This window comes from Balaenoptera physalus (assembly GCF_965194825.1).
Source record: "Balaenoptera physalus genome assembly, chromosome: 8".
In the NCBI taxonomy this organism is placed as follows: Eukaryota; Metazoa; Chordata; class Mammalia; order Artiodactyla; family Balaenopteridae; genus Balaenoptera; species Balaenoptera physalus.
The window spans coordinates 19679307-19700485 of record NC_138887.1 but is presented as its reverse complement, the minus strand read 5'-3'; the positions used below and the strand labels follow the sequence as shown (position 1 = coordinate 19700485).

General features: G+C 37.4%; 1 protein-coding gene across 3 annotated transcripts in view; it reads right to left on the bottom strand.

The window, feature by feature from the left end:
- RELN (reelin) overlaps positions 1-21179 on the bottom strand; it is a 528909-nt gene that overhangs the window by 16525 nt on the left and 491205 nt on the right. For all 3 annotated transcript variants that reach the window (XM_082473379.1, XM_082473378.1, XM_082473380.1), the window contains exons 48-59: positions 20692-20869; positions 19062-19255; positions 14989-15245; positions 11706-11860; positions 10427-10641; positions 7959-8136; positions 7121-7296; positions 6866-6972; positions 5533-5775; positions 4714-4889; positions 1193-1266; positions 209-370 (exon numbers count right to left, since the gene is read on the bottom strand). In XM_082473379.1, the coding sequence (XP_082329505.1) occupies positions 209-370; positions 1193-1266; positions 4714-4889; positions 5533-5775; positions 6866-6972; positions 7121-7296; positions 7959-8136; positions 10427-10641; positions 11706-11860; positions 14989-15245; positions 19062-19255; positions 20692-20869 (2115 nt within the window). The remainder of the gene's footprint in view (positions 1-208; positions 371-1192; positions 1267-4713; positions 4890-5532; positions 5776-6865; positions 6973-7120; positions 7297-7958; positions 8137-10426; positions 10642-11705; positions 11861-14988; positions 15246-19061; positions 19256-20691; positions 20870-21179) is intronic.

Below are 21179 nucleotides of genomic sequence, written 5' to 3'. Positions count from 1 at the left end.
TTTACAAACAAGATCCTATTTCTTCTTGGCACATGCAATTGCCATTTAGGGGCATGGGTTGGTGAGAGGAGGGGGAGATGAGGGGAAAGGGTACTAGGGCTGCAACTAAAAGTCTAGCCTCATTTTATCAGTTGCTCTCGCCTCATTGTATGCGCTCTGCAGAGACTGGCAGATGATGCCACAAAGTTTACCTTAGTATGCAACCTACCTGGAGGAGACATGGTCAGGCAGCTGGATGGTGATTCTCTTCCAGCTGGAGCTGTTGACAGCGTTGTAGATGGTGGCTTCGTGGAACTGGAAGGGGGAGCAGCCGATGCTGTTTGAAGAGGAAGGAAGGCATTGGGTCTGAACGAGCTGCCAGGAATCGGACCTGCAGAAACCAAAAAGGCTGCATTAGACAGCTCTTCAGAGAAATATATGACCTGTCTAATGTCAAGGGAATGCTTTACGGCTGGGTTAAATTAAGACTTTTTAATGTGACTTTCCTATTTCCTATATATATTTATAATTACAGATAATAAAAAGAAAAATTGAAAACTACCTCGTATGAGATAGATCCTAACTCTTTACAGGCACATTAATATATTCACAGATGACAGAATAAAATGATGGCAGGAACAGAGTGGCATTCTAGCGACTTCCTCCCACTGATATTGTTACAAGAACTACACCTGGAGTCGATTGACAAAGTTCTCTATCTACCCAGACTTTCTCACTATAATTCATTTTTCAAAGTGGTGGTGAGAGGCAGGCCTGCCAGCACCAACAAGGCAACCTTCCTCTGTCAGACTGATGCTCAGTACTGCTACTATGCTTTAGGAGGTGTGACTCTAGCTAAAGCATGTTCAGACCTTTCACTGATCTATATTTTTATTAGGGTTGGTTGAGAACAAGCAACGTGAATAAAAGAGGGTTCTACTTTAAGGACAAACGTAGTGTCTTACTTATCTTACAATGTAAAGTTTGTTGGCTGCAGCGTAATATAACATTGATTTTTCTTGGTTTGAAGGGAAAATTTGAAAATAAGATACATGTGTGAATTTTATACAAATGAAATTTTTACATGTATACACAGGAACTGCCACTTTTAATACATAAGAATGCTCCCCTGTAAGCAGCTGCCTTAAAAACAGACAAACATTTGAATTTTATATTCACGTTTGGAGGAAATGTAAAACATTATTTCACAAACCTTGCATCCTTAGTGTACTCCAACATTACGGAATGAAGGTCACCACAAGAAGTGGCTTCACAACCCACCACAATCTAAAACAAGCAAACAATTGATATGTGTCAGGCTAGATTAAATAATACCTCTCATTAATTAGAAATCCCATCTCTCTTCATTATGACTCTGAAAAGTAATCAAGAAGTATTCAGAGAAGCTTTTACAGAGCAGCCTGCCAGCACACCGAGAATACATTCTTTTGAGCTTTGTTAAAGTCATGCCATTTTGCAAGGAGACGAGAATTAAGGTTAAAAAAATACTATTTCTATTTACTTAATTAGTATAACATATTAATCATAAATTTGGGGAAGATAAATTGGTCAAAAGGAAAGCAGTATTTGGAGAATTAAAGGAAAGAAACAAAGTATCATTGGTTCAAAACATTTTCATTGATATCCTATCTTCGTTGATGCTACCATTAAATTTTTATTTGTAATTAAAAATAGTAATTTTTAATTACTTAATAATTATTCCTAGTCTTTTTCCATTTCCATGTGAATAAAAGCATTCCATATTATGTGCAATTAAATGCTTGAATCATCAATAATGCATAAATGCTAGAAAAATTTGGTGATTCAAATTTAAATTCTAATCATCTACTCAATCAATAAGTCCTATTTCAGTGCTGATACTAGGGAAGGTTAATGCTAAAAACTTCAGACTATACGCTTATTCATAAAACAACCCTGGTTTCAGAGATAGAATACAAAGTATATTCCAATAGCGGAAATGGAAACCAGAACACATACAAATAAAATGCTGTGGTGCTTCACAGGAAGGAGAGATTGAATCTTACTAAGTGGGTTAGAAAATAGTTCATCAGAAGTGGGAGATCTAAATTATTCCAACTACAAAAAGAAAAGATAATTGTGTGACGTGATAGAGGTGCTAATTATCACTATTGTGGCAATCATATTACAATATATAAATGTATCAAATCAACATGTTGTATACCCTAAATTTACACAATGCTATATGTCAAATATATTTCAATTAAAAAAAAAAGAAAAGAATTAATCAGGTAGAGTGTATGTGAACTGTCCCTGAAGAATGGGAAGAGTCTGAGAGGTAGAGACAGGAGAAAGACATTTGGGTGGGAAAGCACTGTGGCATGTCTGGAGTGCAGCGTGTGGTGTGTTTTGGTCTAAGTGTAGAGTATGTGGAATATTGGTAGAGGGGGTTGGAAAGATTGGTTGAGTTTGACAGACCATGAGTTGTAGTCAAAGGTGTTTGATCTTAATTTGGTAGGCAGTGGGGAGTCATTAAGGGTTAATGAGCAGTGGAATGACGGGCTCAAAGCTGTGCTTTGTAAGGATCAATCTGACTGTGTTGTTGAAGACAGGTGGGAGTGGAGAGAGATTAGAAAGCAAAGGACTACTCAATGGCCTACTCATTTAATTAGGGCCAGAATAAAGGTGGTAAGAGTGCAAACAGAGGAGAGGGGATGGGTGCCAGGGACACTGGGAATTAGAATTAAAAGGATGTAGTAACTGATTAGATGTGAAAAGTGAAAAGTCAAAGACTAAATTAAAATTTAGAGCCAGTGAATAGGTGACAGGCAGTGCCATCAAGAGAAATAGGAAAATCAGAAAGAGGAGTTGGCATGGGGCAGGAAGATATGAAGTTCACTGTTAGACATGTTGAGTTGAGGTGCCAGTAAGACAGAGGTGTAGAAATGTACACAGGCTATTAAAAGTACTGAATTGACTGTTGATGAGCCAGTCAAGGTTGGATATGCAGATTTGGGAGTTGCTCTTAAAGATGTGATATTTGAAGCCAGAGGATGAATGAAGTTTCCAAAGGTGAGAATGTCTGTGAAGAGAGAAGAAAGCCAGGGAGAAGTACTAAGAAATGCTGATATTTACCAGGTTGAGAGAAGAAGAGGAACCAAAAATGAGACAGACGTAGATATCAAGAAGGTAAGAGGAGAAGCAGCAGAGAACCCAGAAGCCAAAGAGAATAGCAAAGAGAATTTCACGAGCTGGAGAAGACAAGGACAAGAGTGCCAAATGGTACAAAGAAAAGGAAAAATGAGGAATGGGTGAAAGCTGAAAGCTGTTGGATATGGTGTTTAGAAAGTCTATGGTGACTTTATTTTTTTATTTTTTAAACTTTTTATTTTATATTGGAGTGTAGCCGATTAACAATGTTGTGATAGTTTCAGGCGCACAGCAAAGCAACTCAGCCACACATATGCAGGTAACCATTCTATGGTGACTGTAAAAATGCAGATTTAGTGACACTTTACCATTAAATTTCTGGGGACAAGCTTTTTTTTTTAAGAAACAAATTGACTTGGCTAGAGAAGAAAATTTCAGTCTCTTCAGTTCTGGGTTGATAGAGGCAGCAAAAGAGGAGGTCCCAACCAACTTAATCAAAAAATGCTCTGATGTGAGCCTGGTAGAGGGAAAGCCTTAAGGGACGTGGCTTGGAATTAGGGGTGGTGTAACACTGGACATGACCTTGAGCATCCTTCATGTCACTAAGTTAAAGACAGTCCTGAGGGAGTGGTAGCATTCGGGGGGCTTGCCTCACCCTCCAGTCTCTGAAGGAGAGTTTAATACAGAGCTGAGGAAAACAGAAAATTTGTTTCTTTTTTTTTTGTCAACATATCTCTAGGAATTTTTCATTTTGGAAAACTGAAACCCTATACATATTAAGTTCTCATTTTCCCCTTCTCCCAGCTGTGAATACATTTTTATTATACTAATAAGGATTCTTACTATTAATTGTGATTGTAGCACATCTTTTTAAATAAGGGTATTAGAACAACTGATCTGTCTCTTTAAAATGATCTAGTAACAAACTGCATTTCTTGTAATGCCCCTTTTTAGTGTGTTCTGCAGTGAGAAAGACATTAATTGATATTGCTTTATCTTTCTCTCTAATTGTCTATTAATTACCTCCTATGCCTTCCCTTCCATTCTTCTATATGAATAAAATATGCCTTTATAAGAAGTGAGAGTCCTTTTCAAATCTTTGAGGATTTGGGAAGTTCCAATTGGGCTAATGTACAGGTTCGTTTTTGGAAGTCAGAGACAAAAGAAAAATGGAAAGACATAATGAAAAAGGATAGATGAAGAAGTAAAGTGGCTTGATGTATGAAATAGGCATAAAGAGAAAGTGGTAGAGAAATGGAGAAGAGAGACAGACAGAGAGGGACAGAGACAAAGAAACTAATAGGCAGATGAGCCTATTTGAGCTTTTTATTTCCAAGTTTGGAAAAGTGAACTCAAGATTACATATCTGAGATACAATACAGTTACATTTCTTGCTATGTCCCAATACACTTAGATTTTAACCTGTGTTCAAATAATCCTACAAGATAAAGGTCTTTGTGAAAGATAACTTCTTTTATTCATAAGATAAAGTCTCTTTTAATGAATGAAATCAATCATTTCCTTGGAGTTTTTCAAATAAGGATTCTCTCTATACCCCCTCCCCCAAATGTAATGCCAGAATCTGGAAGAGCCGCTTCCCCTTACTTTAAACTGCATCATGTATCCTGGCTGTATAATGAGTTCTCTGGAGGAGAGTGCATTGTGAGTCTTGTCCTTCTTTTTATTTGGCCAGTAGAGGTGGAAGGATGGATTGCCACAGAATCCTGCTGTCCTCACTGCATTAGGGTAAAAACTCCAGTTTTCTTCATGGGAAGTGCCTTCTGTTAAGGTAAATTGGAAGCAATATGGCATGTTATTCTCTTGAATTAATTGGGTTAGTGTTGAACTACTTGAATGTCTATGCTCTAGCTCTTTACTTACCCTTTAAGATTGACTTTTATCTTATTTAATTGGTATAATATATAAATCCAAGATGAGAAATCGCATCTAGAAAAGATTATTAAATGCTAGAACAATGATTACTCAACTTTTAAAATGTAATTGCTAGACTGGTAACTTTCACCATTGCAAAATTTTTCCTGGTATACTTTCAAACCAATACAATGTGTATCTCTGCACAGAAATTCCTAAAGAAACAGAAATTATTTTGGGCTACTGAAATTTCAAATTATACTTAGAGCGAGACATTTTGTCTTTAATGATTATCTTTAAGATTTATTAAACATTGTCTTTAAGATTTATTAAAGTCTTAGTTGACATTTCAACATAAATTCTTAGTTGATATTTCAACAAGTAGCCAACCTTGAAAATGTATAAACTATTGGGCAAAATAATAGCTAACATTCGTTGATCAGTAAATATGTGCTAGGAACTCATCTAAAGGCTTTTCATATAGTAACTCATGTAAAGACATAAGCAGACAGAAGACTCACAGGAAAGATTGCTCAATGTCTTGTTTCTTACCATCATCAAAAGTGTCGACCAGTTGACTGGGATTGATTTCCGCTCCACCAATCAGAATGTTGTCTAGTGCCCACTGAGCACGCTCTACCCCAGAGACCACAAGTCCATTGCTGATCACAAAAGGCTGCCACCAGCGAAGTCGAGTTGTGTTGGTGAGGGCATCCTCGGGGAGAAGGATGTAGTCGTGTCTGACAGAAATGTATTTCTGATAATCCATCTCATGGAGCAAAGTCCAAGTAATTCCTATAAAGCAAATACACCAACAAAGTAACATATCTGGAAAAAACACCACAAACCACCAGTATACTGCAGTTACCGTAAATTTCCCAAAGAAATCTTCAGCCAGATAATGAGAACTGATTTCACTGACTTTAATGTAAGTGTCCCCCACTTACACATATTGTTTCAAAATGAGTCTGATGATATAAGGGGAAGGGTATTTAGAAATACTTGGCCACAAATAGAAACACTTAAGTAAAAATTATATACTTTCTGCTTCTAAAATTTTGTTCTCGATTCCTATATGCATTATTTCTCATAAATAGAAACACCCATGTTTTGCATGTTTCTGGACAAGAACGCCTAGTATTTTTAAATATAGCTATTATAATTCTATGCAATTTGTGATTTGTTGGACGAATATGAAGCTTCTGTCATCAACTGATAAGAGAGGAGGTGGAATGTTTACGTTACTTAAGAAAACACTTTTTGAATACCCTAAAATACTTTAGGGTCATCTATTTATCTGCCAGTTATTAAGAATGATACCTATCTGCTAAAGCTGATTTTCTAAAGACCTCATGGTACTACTGGCCTGGTTTCAGCTACTTCAAAATAATGAAACAGAATCTTGTTAAAATAGTGTGTGACAGACTCACGAATTGACTATCTTTTTTCACAACTAATGATGTTTTCTTGCAGCTCTTCTATAGCATTTATTACATGCTTGTTCACACAAAAGCTTTTTAAAACACTTTAAAATGTTTTTAAAATTATCTTTTACTTGGAAGACCAAGCAAAAATTTATTTCTTAATTGTATCATTTATAATCAAGCTTCAGCTAAGCATAGTGATTATTTTCTTTATTCATAAAGTTTGTAGTTTATTTTTTTTAATGTGATTGCTCTCTTGTCCCTTTTTGGGTAGATTTTGTATAACACAGAAGTCACACATATGTAGAACGTGTAATGCAACCAAGGTCTGTAGCTTTCTCTTTGTGGCTTTCATTATTTGCACTGCCAGGTCAGCAAAGCTTTGCAGGGACTTTGCTGAGGGGCACTGGATGGAATGTGGCAATCTGCTCCAGGGCGTGGCTTTCACCCCCAAAACGTGCCTCCATCGGTAGAGTAGTCCAACAGCACGCCTTCCTTCCGGCAGATGGGCCGATGGCAGGAGGTCATGTTATTCTCACTACCGATGCGCCCCCAGTATTGCAGGAATCTGAACGCAAGCACATATTATCCGTCAGAACAGTTAATTAGAACAAATCGTCTATTCAAGTCCTGGATAACAGCTTCTTCCACACATGCGTTCTGGTTTGGGGGCCAATTTGCTAAGTTGTGATAAAAATAATAAAAATTTGACTTACTTTGCCCCTCTGAGATCTAAATCTTGGGTAATAGCTTGTCTCACTGTGGATCCCCCGAAATAGAGTGCAGTGTCCTCTGCAAGAATCCCACACTCAGTACAAGTACTTCCACCTTCCAAGGACATCCATAAATCAGGCTTGATTTCTTCACTGTCAAAGCGTTCCTTCAGGAAAGTCTGGAAAAAATTAAGTGGCATGTGTTTAAAAATAACAATTTTAAAGAATAATTACGGAATAGTTAAGACAATACAGAATTACATCTTGGACTTGAAAAAAAGATATTAAAAGAAACCCAACAGGATACATCCACAGTATTCTTTTCCATCATATATTGAAGATCATTTAAACTGCTTAAATAATGTTTAATAATTGTAATTTAAAATCTAGAATCTTAAAACAATTGTAAAGTTGAGTATAGTAATGCTCCTACTGGTAAAACGTTACTTAAGCATGTACTCTCGAAATATACTTATTTATTTATATATTATATAAAAATACTTTTGTACTTTATTATGATTCTATGAAACATGAACAAAAATTGAAAATTTAAAGGAGTAAGACAAAATAAAACAGACGTTTTAGCACTTTTCCCCCCAATATTCCCTGATTGACTTTCTCGTTCTCCCTGGGAGTACGTGCCCCCCCACCAATTGGAGACTGATTTAGGAATCCAGAACCCTTAAACCTAATACATATTTTTAAAGTTTCCATACAAAGGATTTATTTACTGGGGGCCCCAAAGAATGTGGTTATAAATTATTAGTCTCACTCTTAAGTTGGTTCTTGATGCACGGTCCGCAATGCGAGTACATGCTTCCTTCAGGGGCTTTAACATTACCTTCAGAGTGTGAGTCAAGTAGCAGTTTGGCCCAGAGTATCCCGGATCACAGATGCACTGTTCCTTTAAGCAGTCCCCATGGCCTCTGCAGTTGTCCAAGCATTCAGGGCCCAGGTAGAAATTGTCAATTGCCCACTGCGTATCTGAGTGCTTCTGATAGAACCTAAACCTTACTGGACTATTGGCAACACAAAAGCAAAGGAGTGAAGAACAAAAGCTAACTTTACTCAGGTCTGTTTTCCTGTGCATATATTCAGTAGTCAAGAGAAAAAACATTTAAATCATTCTGACAAGATGAAATGGGTTAATAAAAAGATGTTTTCAGAGTACCACTATCTTTCTAGAAATGGAAGTTTAAAGCCAATTCAATTTACATTTTAAAATACGTGAGTAAACTTGTTAAAAAAAAACCCCACCAAAACCACAGCGGAATCTCTATTTCAAGCAAAAGGAACATTTAAAAATGCAAATGCATAACTATCATAAATCAGGTGGCTTATGAACTGGAGTCCAGTGGCTGCGACACAATTTCGATTCATTAATCGTATTCCTGAAATTGTACAGAAGGTGAATCAATCCTTTGACAGAGCCTTGTCGGCATACACACGGCCCTCAGGTGGTTGGGAAACAGCAACTTCTGAATGCCCCAAAGATAATGAATATTCCCAGAGTAACTGTGCTAATTAGAAAACAATTTTGAAAGGGTTATATATTAAAGGAAAATTTCCCTGAGATTTCAATTTCATCATTGCACTTCTCTGTCTTCTGGGGAAAATACAAGCCTCATAATTAACCTTATATTAAAATATGCCACCCTATTTTGGTGGAAAGAGTTCACAGTGCATGAGGGAACATTCTGGGACAGTGTGAATGCTCTGTATCTTGTTTCATGTGGTGGTGACACGGGTTATACAATGGGAAGAACTCACTGTGAGGAACAATTAAAATGTGTTCATTTTACTGAATGTAAATTATACCTCATTATAAAAAAGAGAGTGAAGACAGGAGGGGGAAACGAGGAAATGAGGTTGTGGTGGCTCCCCAGCATACATCTCAGCCCAGATGAGTCATATGAGATAATCGCTGTAATATAATGCCCCTCACTACTGACGGAGCCAGGAACGGGCATTCTTGAACTGATTTGTACCAATGGGATGCAAGGAGGCACTTGCTCCAGCTCTGTTAGAAAGAAAAGCGACTCTCTCTCTCTCTCCCATTGGACACAGGTAAGGATGCACTGTGCTCCAGCTTTCTGGAAGTCATCTATGTTCACGAGGGGAACCAGCCTGAAGACTGAGTGTGACATCCATGTGTGGACAGTGGAGCGAAGAGTAAGAGAGTAAGAAATAACAATGGCCTTGAAGACACTGTTGAGCTTGTCAATCAACCAATCTTAGAGTCCACTTATCTTTGGGTTTTTTTCATTATAGATACAGTACATTTCATCTTCAATTGAGCCAAATTTAATTTTAATTTGAATGGAGTTTTCTGTTACCTGCAGCTGAAAGTATCCTGATTGTTTTCTAGCATGTTAATTGACTAAGCCCTTTAGATTTGTAGCAGAAAACTGTGAGTGGTCATGTAATAAATGATCTCTAAGGGACTTTTTTTTTTTTTTTTTGCCATGTGTAAGCACCTTATTCAAAGACTCTATATGTTCCGGTCCTATATCCTAAGTCTGTTTCACAAGAAGGTTCTTCATTTAGCCAGAAACTGTGATTCATATGGTGGAAGTATACCTGTCATCTTCTTTAATGTATCTTTTCCCTTAATTTTATAGTTGAAGGGAAATTTTTAAAAAATATATATACATTTATTTATTTGGCTGCACCAGGTCTTAGTTGCAGCATGTGGCATCTTTGGAAATTTTTTGTAATTGCCTAAATTAACTTATCCACATACTTTTCAAAAAACAGTTTAATCATCTTGGCTCACTACTGCTCCAGGCTAATTACTTTTCACTGCAGGTGCAGAACATAATGCTTTGATAAGAAAAAAAATGAAACCTACCTACAAACTACATTTGTACAAATAGCATGAAGAGTTAGGATTTGTACAAATAGCATGATGAGTTAGGTTTTGTTCTTGGCTCTGTCTATCATGGATTGACAAGGCAGTAATGTGGAAAGCGTATGATGTATAGTGGACCACAATTTACAAGGTCCATAAAGTAGCATACATGTTTTCAACTGGATCCAAGGCCATCACTATTGCTCTGTCCCCATTTTCAGACACTGAGGTATGGAAAATGGAAGGGCCTGTCAAGGCCTATCTTGACAAGTCTGAGGATTACAATTTGAGGTCTCCTTAAATTAGCTCATCATGGAGGTCACCAGTTAGAGAACCTTTAGAGTTAGGGAGGAAGAGAGCATTTTATCCACAATTACACAATACTTTCAGGCTGACCACAGTGTCCCTAAACCTACTTCTAGTGCTTAGAACTAGGCTTTATTTAATTTTCTACTTACTTTCCGACTAAACTTTCAGGAAGTGGGTAGGTGATCCTTTTCCACCCTTTAGTTGGAAAGAATACAGATGGTTGAGAAACACTTCCAGAGCATTTTGGGTCTGCAGGTAAGCACTGAGGGACCAGATAATTCCAGCTCACACCAAAGTCAGTAGAGTACTGCACATGAATTTGATTCTGGGTCACTTTTTCAGATACTTTACATCCAACAGAGATCTAACAAACGGAAATACAAGATTATTAAGGTATTAAAACCATATTACATGTTTCTGCTCTAAAGACTTGGTAGCAAGAAAATTGCTGATCACTTGACAGACAACCACATCTGTCCTGTATTTTCAGGTTCATTATTTGCTCTGCTGATAGACGGCGGAGTTGACATGGTTGCCCAAGGTGACAAATTATAGAAAGTGCCACATATATTGTGCAGGGAGTTTGGAGAGAAGCTGAAATCTGTGCTTCTGCCATGGCTGGCTGATTGCCTTGGTAGGCCTGGGCCTACTCTTACAAATTGTTGTTTGTTGTGCTAATGGTCTGGCACTTCTGTTTGGTAGAATGCTCGACCAAGAAGCATTACTAACAGCTTTACCAAGTTTACTGTTTTGTTATACAATTTATGACTCTCAATAAATCACTTTCAACTACAAGTAAGATGCAATGAAGTAATTACAGAAGGTACTTTCGATCCTAACCCTTTGTTGACGGAGATAGTCATAATGCAACATTTGTTGCTAATACAGAGGGATTGAGGTAGACAGAATAAATTGATTGAAATAAAATCTTGGCCAAAATTGATGTTGGCATTAATGCTAATCATGCCTTTGTTTTCTATAATTTTCTTTCTCCAGAAACACTGAAGTGCTTTTGTAAAGAAAGTAGGTATAAAAAAAAAAGTAGGTATAACCGCAATAGCTTTAATCTTCTCTTAAAGGAAAAAAATTGCCTAAATCATATAATGATTTAAACTCAGGGAACTGAAATCGGTATCCCACATTTTATTTATCAATATTTTGCTCTATCAGTATTTAATCCCAGACAGAAACACATTTACTCTTGTGTAAGTTTCATCTTGAAATAGTTCAAAAATAAAATACTTTTAATCATTAAGTTATATATAGTTGGGATGTATTGATATATTTATTATCTTAATATTAAATTTCATTTTTCAAAGTATGTATCAAGTCAGTAAAATATTGTATGATCGTTGTCTCCACAATTTTTTTCATTTTTATATTGCTGGTGTATGGCTATTTATGTAATTGAGGTCATCACGTTTTCACCTTGAATTGCATGATCCAGCCTTCAGTGGGGGTCAGGTCATGGGTCACTGCATACACTTCTCTTCCATCGTGACTACCACAAATCATGACACCATCAGGGGAGTCACAGAATCTTTCTACTGTACAATCATCATGGAATAGCCAGTGCTCATTTACTTAAACAAAGAAAAACAAAAATTTTATGACAGATTTATGACAAAAATACTTCAAAACAAATTTTCACTTTAGGCAAGATCTAGAATTATTTTAAGTAGAAATCTCTCTTATTACATACCACCCATAGACACAACACCAATGTAAGCACATCGTTTTAGGAACATGGATACTGAGAGATTGAGATATATCAAGTATCCAATACTAGCGAAGTCTACATTTAGAAAGAAGGAGTGTATTGTATGTGTTACAGATGAAAAGCAAAGGAAAACGTATACCCATTTCTTTTTCTGACAGGTGTTTAACTTTTTAGGCAGAATCTAAAGAAGGAGGAAGATTTTTAGTAACATGATAGCCAAGTGAGTTAGCTATTTCTACTCAAATTTTGGTAGTATCTTCTGGGCAATTAAAAAAATTGTAATAGTAAAACTCATAGAACCAGAGAGTAGAACAGTGGAAGGGGGAAATGGGGACTTGTCAGTCAAAGGGCACAAAGTTTCAGTAATGCAAGGCGAATAAGTTCAGGAGATCTACTGTACAACATGGGGCCTATAGTTAACAATTCTGCATTTCATACTTAAAAATTTGCTAAGAGAGATCTTAATGTTAAGCGCTCTTACCATAACAGAAAAATCAATATTAAAAAAGAGGGGGGGGGGCAGGAGGAAACTTTTGGAGGTGATTGATAAACTTATGGCCTTTATTGTGGTGATGGTTTCGTGGGTGAACACTTATCTCCAAACTCATCAAATTGTATACATTAAATATCTAAAGCTTTTTGTACATCAATTACACCTCAATAAAGTGATTTTTTTAAAAAAGCTTCTAGGAGTCTAAGGAAAATTTAAGCAACAAGGTTATGATCTGATCAGTGCAGAATAATCCTATTGTCCCTCTCTCTCAAACACACACACACACACACACACATTCGTGTCCGTCACAATTCCCTTTCCCTTTCGGAAGAGGTGTTTTAACATAATGATTTTATCCCAGAAAGGTTAGAAATTAAACGTATCTGTAAATTTCATCTAATTCATGATACACTTTGATTTCATAAGTCCAACGTTTCTCTGGCAGTTTCCTGGTTAGCTCCAGCATTCACAGTGAAGATGAATGGGTGCAACTGGAGGCTTGGGTTACTGTGCAAATCACAGAGTTGGCTGGCCTCAGAAGAGTCAGAGAAGAGACCAAACATTTTAATTGGAATTGAGCCTTCACTAGTGTTGTGTCTTTTTGATATTGTCTGAGCATAACATATGTCTGTAGAACAAGCAGTTTATCTCCAGGACTCAAATGGCTACCACAATGCCATTATTTGTTAAGTTTTCATTCATTCCATGGGATTTGGAGCTACATTTAGTCCTACAGCACAGATACAGGACTCAAGAATCAAAAGGCACAGAAATTTGAATTCCAATAAGAATACCTTGAGTTTATTCTGGGGTACATATTTTATTTTATGCTAGAACTCTGCAATCCTGATGACAAAGGGCTTACGTTAATCAGCTAACACCAATCTCTTCCACAATATCATAAACTACTTATATAAGTAGATATTACACTTTCTAGAAGCACTGTCTTTGCAAGACAAGTAGGAGCTTAACTGTACATCACGAATTAGTCTAAAGTAAAAATCACTATTTTAGGTACTTGAAAAATACGTATTTGCTTTTATTCGTACAGAAGGTGTACTTAAATTATTCTCTGATCATAAACTCACTTATGTAAACCATTACATAGGGAAAAATAAATGAGTACTTTAGCAAAGTTCTGAATCAGATCTATGTAAGTTTTCTCAATAACCTTGAAAGATTAAGACTACTTGGTAGTGGTGAAGAACATTTTAAGCTTTTTCTATTTAAAAGGGTGATTTTTATTAAATATCTGCAGTGATACCACTGTGCCATGTGAAATACTAATAAATGAATTAATAAGAATAATTAATCTAAATATTCAATGTTAAAATGATAAAAATTATAACGGAATACTATACAGCTATTAAAATTTTATTTTCAAAGATACTTAAGGACAAGAGGAAATGGTAAGGATTTAATTCTAAATGAAAAAAGCAGGCTACAAATATGTATAATTTAAGACTATAATTTTGTTAAAAATACAATTATATAGAGGGATAGAAAAAAAAGACTCTAAGAAAAATATCAAAATATTGATGATGGTTATCCTCTGGATGATTTTCATTTTCATCGTCATGATTTTCTGTATTTTCTTAATTTCACACTTTGAACATGTGTTGCTTTTAAAATAAAACACTAATTAATAATTAAGTATTTTAAGTTATTAAAATTCCTCACATTTCAACTGTCTTCAGCATAGATTTCATTCCTCCAGAAGGTTCTTATCAGTCTTATTATTGGAAAATACAACCAGATTGTCCTTTCTATGCAAGAGGCTAGTGCAGAATTGGATATGGCACAGTCCCACTGTCTGATGAATCTATAGTGGTACAGTATATCTATTCGATAGCACTTGCAGTGTTGATACGATATGTGTAATTAAACATCACTACTTCACCTGAAGATACCACGTTTTATGTAGTATAACCAAGTATGTGGCATGACAAAGCCATATCCTTAATACATGACACCACTTAAAAAAAGGTGACCAGAATAGTGTCACGAAATGAAAAGAAGTCGTTAAAAATAAGAACAGCATGGAGAGATCCTTGACAGTTCACCGGGACACTGATACTCCCATCAGGAATGAAGAATAACAAGCATGACCTTGGACACTTCTGAAAACATGAAATACCATCACAAACGTGTCTGACATGCAGCAAAACAAAACACTTGTCCTTGGAGAATAAAACAAATGTCCAAAAAATGTTGGCTTTCTAACCAAAATAAAAAACAAGAAATGTAGAAATGAAAATTTTTAAAAAGAAAATTACCCTGTTAATAAAATTATTGAATGCTATTTATTAAAACAAACTTGCTGGCTTGACTGAAAGAAAAGATTTAGTTACAATGTAAACCAGGAAGGTTGAGAGAAGCAAAAGGGTGACACCCTTTTCACTATTTCTGTACCACTTGAGAATCTGTAAAAGGTTCCACATTCCACTTTTTGGAAAAGACCCAAATGGATTTTCATTTAGCATCAGTGAAAAATTCACCTGCAGTTTTGTCCTCCATAAACATGTCGAAAGCAATTCTTCCCACAGGGCCAGCGTCCGAGGGTGAACGCTCGTGCTGGGGCACTGGGGCGCTGCTGAAGGTGTCCAGCATGACGGTCCTCTGGTCGGCAGACCCTGAGATGAGGACGTTGTCAATGGCCCAGTCGTTCTGGTCCAGGCCGTCGTGTCTCGGCTGCCACCAGCGGAAACGAGTAGCAATCTCTTTAGCATCAGAGGGGAGAAGGATGTTCACGAATCTGAAGAAAATGATGGTTGGGGTGGGGGGGAAAGTCTTGTCAAATGTTTCATGCGAGGAAGGGATGTGCAACCAGAGATAAGATAGTCCATGTCACATGGGGGATGAGGAGAGGACGTTAGCTAAAATCGTTTTTAAAAACCACGATAAACTGTCTTAATTTTACGAAGTCTCACAAATCACTAAATTGGGGAAACAGAATGTGAACAAATTCAAGCATCCTGGAACTACCCCCTTGCTCTAACTGTCCCTGGGCAGGCCTGAGAGGGACCCTACAGTTTTCTGCTTGCCTAGAGACCCTCCAGATCGGTAGGCATAGGGTATATGCACTTTGGTAGACATAAACCAATGCTGACTTTTTTTTCTGCCACTCAGGGGTTGGTTTCATCTGTTTCCTTCCCCTGCCACCTTGATTCTAGTCCACTCCCATATGTACCAGAAATTTGCTTGGAATTTGGACACTAGATTGTGGCAGGACATTTGGGTTCTCAGCCTGAGAGTACCAGGATGTATGTAATGACTTCATCAGTTGTCTGGTTTGACATCGACTTTATGCTTTATTGAAAACATTATACTTAGAAATGCTGAGTGAGAACCATGGGCTAACAAGCCGAGCAGGCTGCCCCTGACTCAGTCACCAAAGACAGACATGGAAACACATGGCTCCAGCCTCCAACATGAATCTTAACCAGCTACAAATAAGGTCGGAAACACCCCTTAATCACAATGATGCATTTAAACCCCAGGAAGATATCAAATCCCTTCGAAATGATATTCACAACTCATAAAGTCTGTTGGGGAAAATAATTTCCTGAGGTTTACTCTCCCATAAAGTCTCATCTTTTTATCCATGCTAATCTACCTCCCTTTACATTCCAGGGCTGCCTCTTCGTGTTAGCACTGCAGTTCATCCTGGGAAGACCCCTTAAGCTGAGGGCTTCAATATGACCCCTGGGTTTTCGTCTTTCACATGGAAGAGGTTTTGTTATTTTAGTTTTGCCTACATACTATCTCCTTGTTGATTTTATGTTCCCTTCTTCTTCTCTCTTTGATGTCTTCCTTGAAGTATAATGACCAGAAGAGTAGGAAGTATTCCAGATGAGGAGCAATCAAAATCCATTCAAGGCTAGGATGTTATCAGTTGGATTTCCAGTACTTGGATTTTAAATACTTTTTAAAAAATATTTATTTATTTATTTAATTTATTTGGCTGCTCTGGGTCTTAGTCACGGCATGCAGGATTTTTAGTTGCGGCATGTGGACTCTTTTTTTTTGACACCAATTGTACTTGAACATTTGTTATTTATTTATTTATTTATTTATTTATTTTTGGCTGTGTTGGGTCTTCGTTTCTGTGCCAGGGCTTTCTCTAGTTGCGGCAAGTGGGGGCCCCTCTTCATCGCGGTGCGCGGGCCTCTCACTATCGCGGTCTCTCTTGTTGCAGAGCACAGGCTCCAGAGGCGCAGGTTCAGTAGTTGTGGCTCACGGGCCTAGGTGCTCCGCGGCATGTGGGATCTTCCCAGACCAGGGCTCGAACCTGTGTCCCCTGCATTAGCAGGCAGATTCTCAACCACTGCACCACCAGGGAAGCCCCGGCATATGGACTCTTAGTTATGGCATGTGGGATCTAGTTTCCTGACCAGGGATCGAACCTGGGCCCCCTGTATTGGGAGTGCAGAGTCTTAGCCACTGGACCACCAGTGAAGTCCCTTAAATACTTTTTTTGATTATGTCCCTCATTTTGTACACCTTTTGGGCCATGATAACTCAATGGATCTTGGTCTTAGGGAAGGGAAGTGTAGACTGTGAATCCCAGACCCTCACCTGTGTAGTAACTGGCAGTTTGGAGACCATGAGTCTTTAGGTAAATAATCTTTTCCAAAGTTTATTTCCTCATGCATCTCAGTTTTGAAGCTCACCTGTGCCCCTCCCTTCCCTCTTTTTTTGTATGCTCACCTTGTAAGATCTTTCTATAATTTTTCTCCTTTGAATTGGCATGTTCAATTAACATTGTTAAAAGTATTAAATAACATCAGAAATTTATCCGTTCCTGGAGGGACACACATTCACACTTCTTTATCCAGAGCAACAATCTTTTATCTTCATTTCTCTTTCCTGATAAATCCTTGACCACATTTTAAAAACCTTTGGAGTGGAAATTTATCCAAGGCTGCTGAAAAGTGTAAATAAATTATGACCACTGTTCCTACGTTGGTGAATTTGTCTCTCCTTCAGAGAACTAAAGTGGATTAGACAGTTATGCTTTTACCCTACAGAAACATAACTTCCTTCTCCCTGTATATTATGCTGTTAAAGTGTTCAGGAACTCATATGTGAGAGTCATTATAACTTTCTCCATAAACAGTTTACTTGCCTTGCCTACTATCTCCTACTAATAGGTGAGTACATTTTTTTGCACTATTACACTGTGTACCACTTAGTTTCTATCTGGAATCCTTTATTGGTGTCCAACTTTAATGCAAGTGCAGTATTTAAAACTTTTGCTTATGGCAGAGACTGCTGGCATTTCCTCAATTGTCATATTCCCCATTCTTCCTTCACATTAGCAGCCTATCTTTTTAGCGAGGCGAATAATCACCCAGAATAAAGACACCATGTCCAGACTGCCTTGCATCTGGGTGTGTCTCTGTGACTAAGTTCTGGCTATTAGAATGTGAAAGGAAGTGTGGACAACTGTTAGGAAGTGTCCTTAAAGAGAGACAGCACACTGCTCTTGCCCCATCCTCCTGCCTGCAGGCTGGAATGTGGGTCCTCTCAGACCATGAGATGCAGGTCAAGCATTGAGTGTGGCAGAAGTACCAGGCAGAAGGAACCTGGGTCTCTGGTCCTGGTGGAGCCGCTGTAGCAGCTCTGGGTTACTTCCTTCTGGGTCTAACTTACATAAAAGAGGAAAAAACACCTTTTAAGTTATTTTAGGTTTTCTGTAATTCACAGCTGAACATATTCTTGACTGATACGTTGAATTTAAATTATCATTTACAAGATTCTTGATTGTTTTTATTTTACATAATTTTTAGCTTGTACCTGGTTTGCCATGCACTGAGGGATTATCTATGTTTCTCCTTTTATTTATTCTGTTTCTTGACTGGGCTGCAATCACTCTTCCCCTCCCCTCCTTTCTCCTACCCTCCCCTCTGCTCTGCTCTCCTCCAACCTTCTCTCCTTCTCTCTTTCTCTCCTATATCACCTTCCTCTTCCCTATTTTCTCCTCCTACTTTAATAAATATGCTCTTTCCCTTTTTAACAACGTTTGAACTTTTCTAATCAGCCACAATTGTTTTCTGCCCTTCAAGAGTATATTCTTAAAAATGACCCATACGTTGTGTTTCTTCAGGGTTTTTCAATAAGGAATTTAAAAATAGACTCTAGGCTTCTTAAGGATATTTACATTTTGTGTTTATTTTCTAGCCCCCAATTCTCTAAAATGGAGTGAACACTATATAAACAAACAAATAAATTAGTTTTCTGTTTCCACTTTCCCAAAATGCTGTTGAAATTAATTATCATATATTCATTAATTTATATGAGCTTTTACAGTGGGTCTATTCATTACTGGCATTGTGATTGTGTATTTTATCTTACTTGCGGATTCACAAACTAGTTTTTTTTGAAATAAACACCCCAAACCAGCTGTTTATCTAGCTCAGAAACCTTGTCTTCGTGTTGGTCCCAGAGGCATCCTCTACTGGTGAGTGTGGTCCAGGTCCCCTGTGGTCCCTGTGATGGATTGCTGGCAGGCCTTACCAAGCATCTTTGCTCAACACACTAGTTATAAGAGATAAAATAGAATACAAACCCAGGTTTACTGTACTGGTCATAGAAGATTTCCATTAGCAAGTTCCAGGTAATGCCTCCATTGACAGAATATTCCAAGAGAACACCTTGGTTACGGTTGTTTGGTGTGATCAGGCATCCATACATGAAGTAAAATTGGATAAACTCAGAATTAGTGAGGTTTAGATCCACTGTGACCAACAGCCGACTGCAACCCTAAGGAAAAGAAGCAGAATGCAACAACACGGTGATAAGGAATCGTCATTACAGGTTCTAGGTATTCTCTGGCTTCCATCCTTTCTTTTGCAATACAAGTCACACAGTATTGCAATAATGATTTTCTTATCTCTCCTATTATACTAACTCCTAGTATGGCCTTTAGCACACAGTAGGTACACAGCAAATATAGGCTGAACTTTGAAATTTCAGTATTAGAATTTACTTACAAAGGGCAATGTATTCTAAAGAGATTCTCTTCTATTTTCTTCTAAGCAATAGGAGAGCTGAAATTAACTATTCTATATTTTTATTAAATTATTTCTAGCTATTTATAGGTATCTTTTAGATTTTTAAAAAGGCATCAGCTATTAACAAAATAGTACACTGAGATGACTATTTTAATATGATGTCCAAAAATTTAAAATTTAAATTAAAACTGATGTCCAAAAATGTAATACAACTTAATTATAATTAGCGATATTAGTTGTAAGCTTTTTAAACTTTTATAGTTGATTTTAATGTTTTCTATATTAATTCATTAACATAGTCATTTCTTAGTTGAACCTATGAAGAAAACTAGGCCTCTTAGAGTTCCATCTAAGCTAGGAGGAGTACTGTGAACACTGCATTCTTAACCACTGTTGATGATTATAAAAATCCAACATAATGTATGTCCTCTTGCTACTCTTGGGCTAAAATACTAGTATACTTCATTGGCGCAAACGTAAACTCTAAGGTAGGACGTGGTAGGGCAGTAAAGAACTGAGAGTGAATTTGTAATTTTTAAAAATTAAATTGCCTGTAAAGGGTATTTAATTATAGTATTGGAGAAATTCTACTTTTAAACAAGTCATCTTGGGCAGCAATGCATAATGACTATAAAATTTCTCAAAGCAATTTTCTAACATTGCTGCTATCATTCACAAAATAATCTGCTATAAATACACATGTCTAGTAATTACTAACAATTACTCTTTCTTGGATAATTTACATAAGGGATTAATTATTGTTAATAAATTCAGGAAACTGAAGCTCATTTTCCAGATTTTTGGCTCCCTAAATCCCAACTCTGTTGCAAGCTCAGGAATTTTCAATTAGAGCATCATTCAGGTGGAAGACCCTCACACACTGTGCAAGCTCTCTATCCCAGGGTGGAAATTCATTTAAGTCCTTTTTAAATGTGTACTTAAATATGCCTGTGCTGACACTACCCTGCATAATTAAATTGTCGCAACTGATTTGTGATAGGAAAGTGTTGAAAATAATTAGCATTTTCTGATTTGTAGAAAAGTTGTGAGTTCACATCAGGGTTGTGCATTTACAGTGTCTAACTCTGCATCTTGATTTGCCAATTAAACTTCAAAAGAGACTCGATTTTTTTGGGGGGGAACTCAGAGGATGCAGAAATGAATAAACAGCAGCCAAACACTAACCCCACTGAAATGGAGAGCCATTCCCGAAGCCACAGCTCCACACACAGTACTTAATTTCCCTCCATTCACAGTCAGCCAGTTCTGGTTGGATGGGGCCCGATTGAAGTTGTCTTTGAGTTGGGTTGGAAGGGAGGTCTGGGGCTCATCACAGTACAGGCCACCCCACTGCTCGTCACAGCTGGGAGTGGAGAAAGAGAAAAGAAAAGTCAACATCAAACAAAGCCCCTGCAAGTGTTCTCTCAAATTAGCAAAGCCAACTCCTTTTCCTAGTCCAAGATGATGAAAGGTTAGTTATCTTCACAGAGCTTGCTGGAATTCACCTGCTCTCCTTAACAGTGCTTTAGGTTAGAAATAAGCTGTGAATTAACTGCCTCTAGGCTTTCCTAAAGTAGTGACTTGGGCTTACAGGTGGAGAGAGAAGCAATTTGAAAGAATTTACTAAAGCCCTGTCCCTGCATGACACAGCTCTGGATGGCCCATAAGTAATT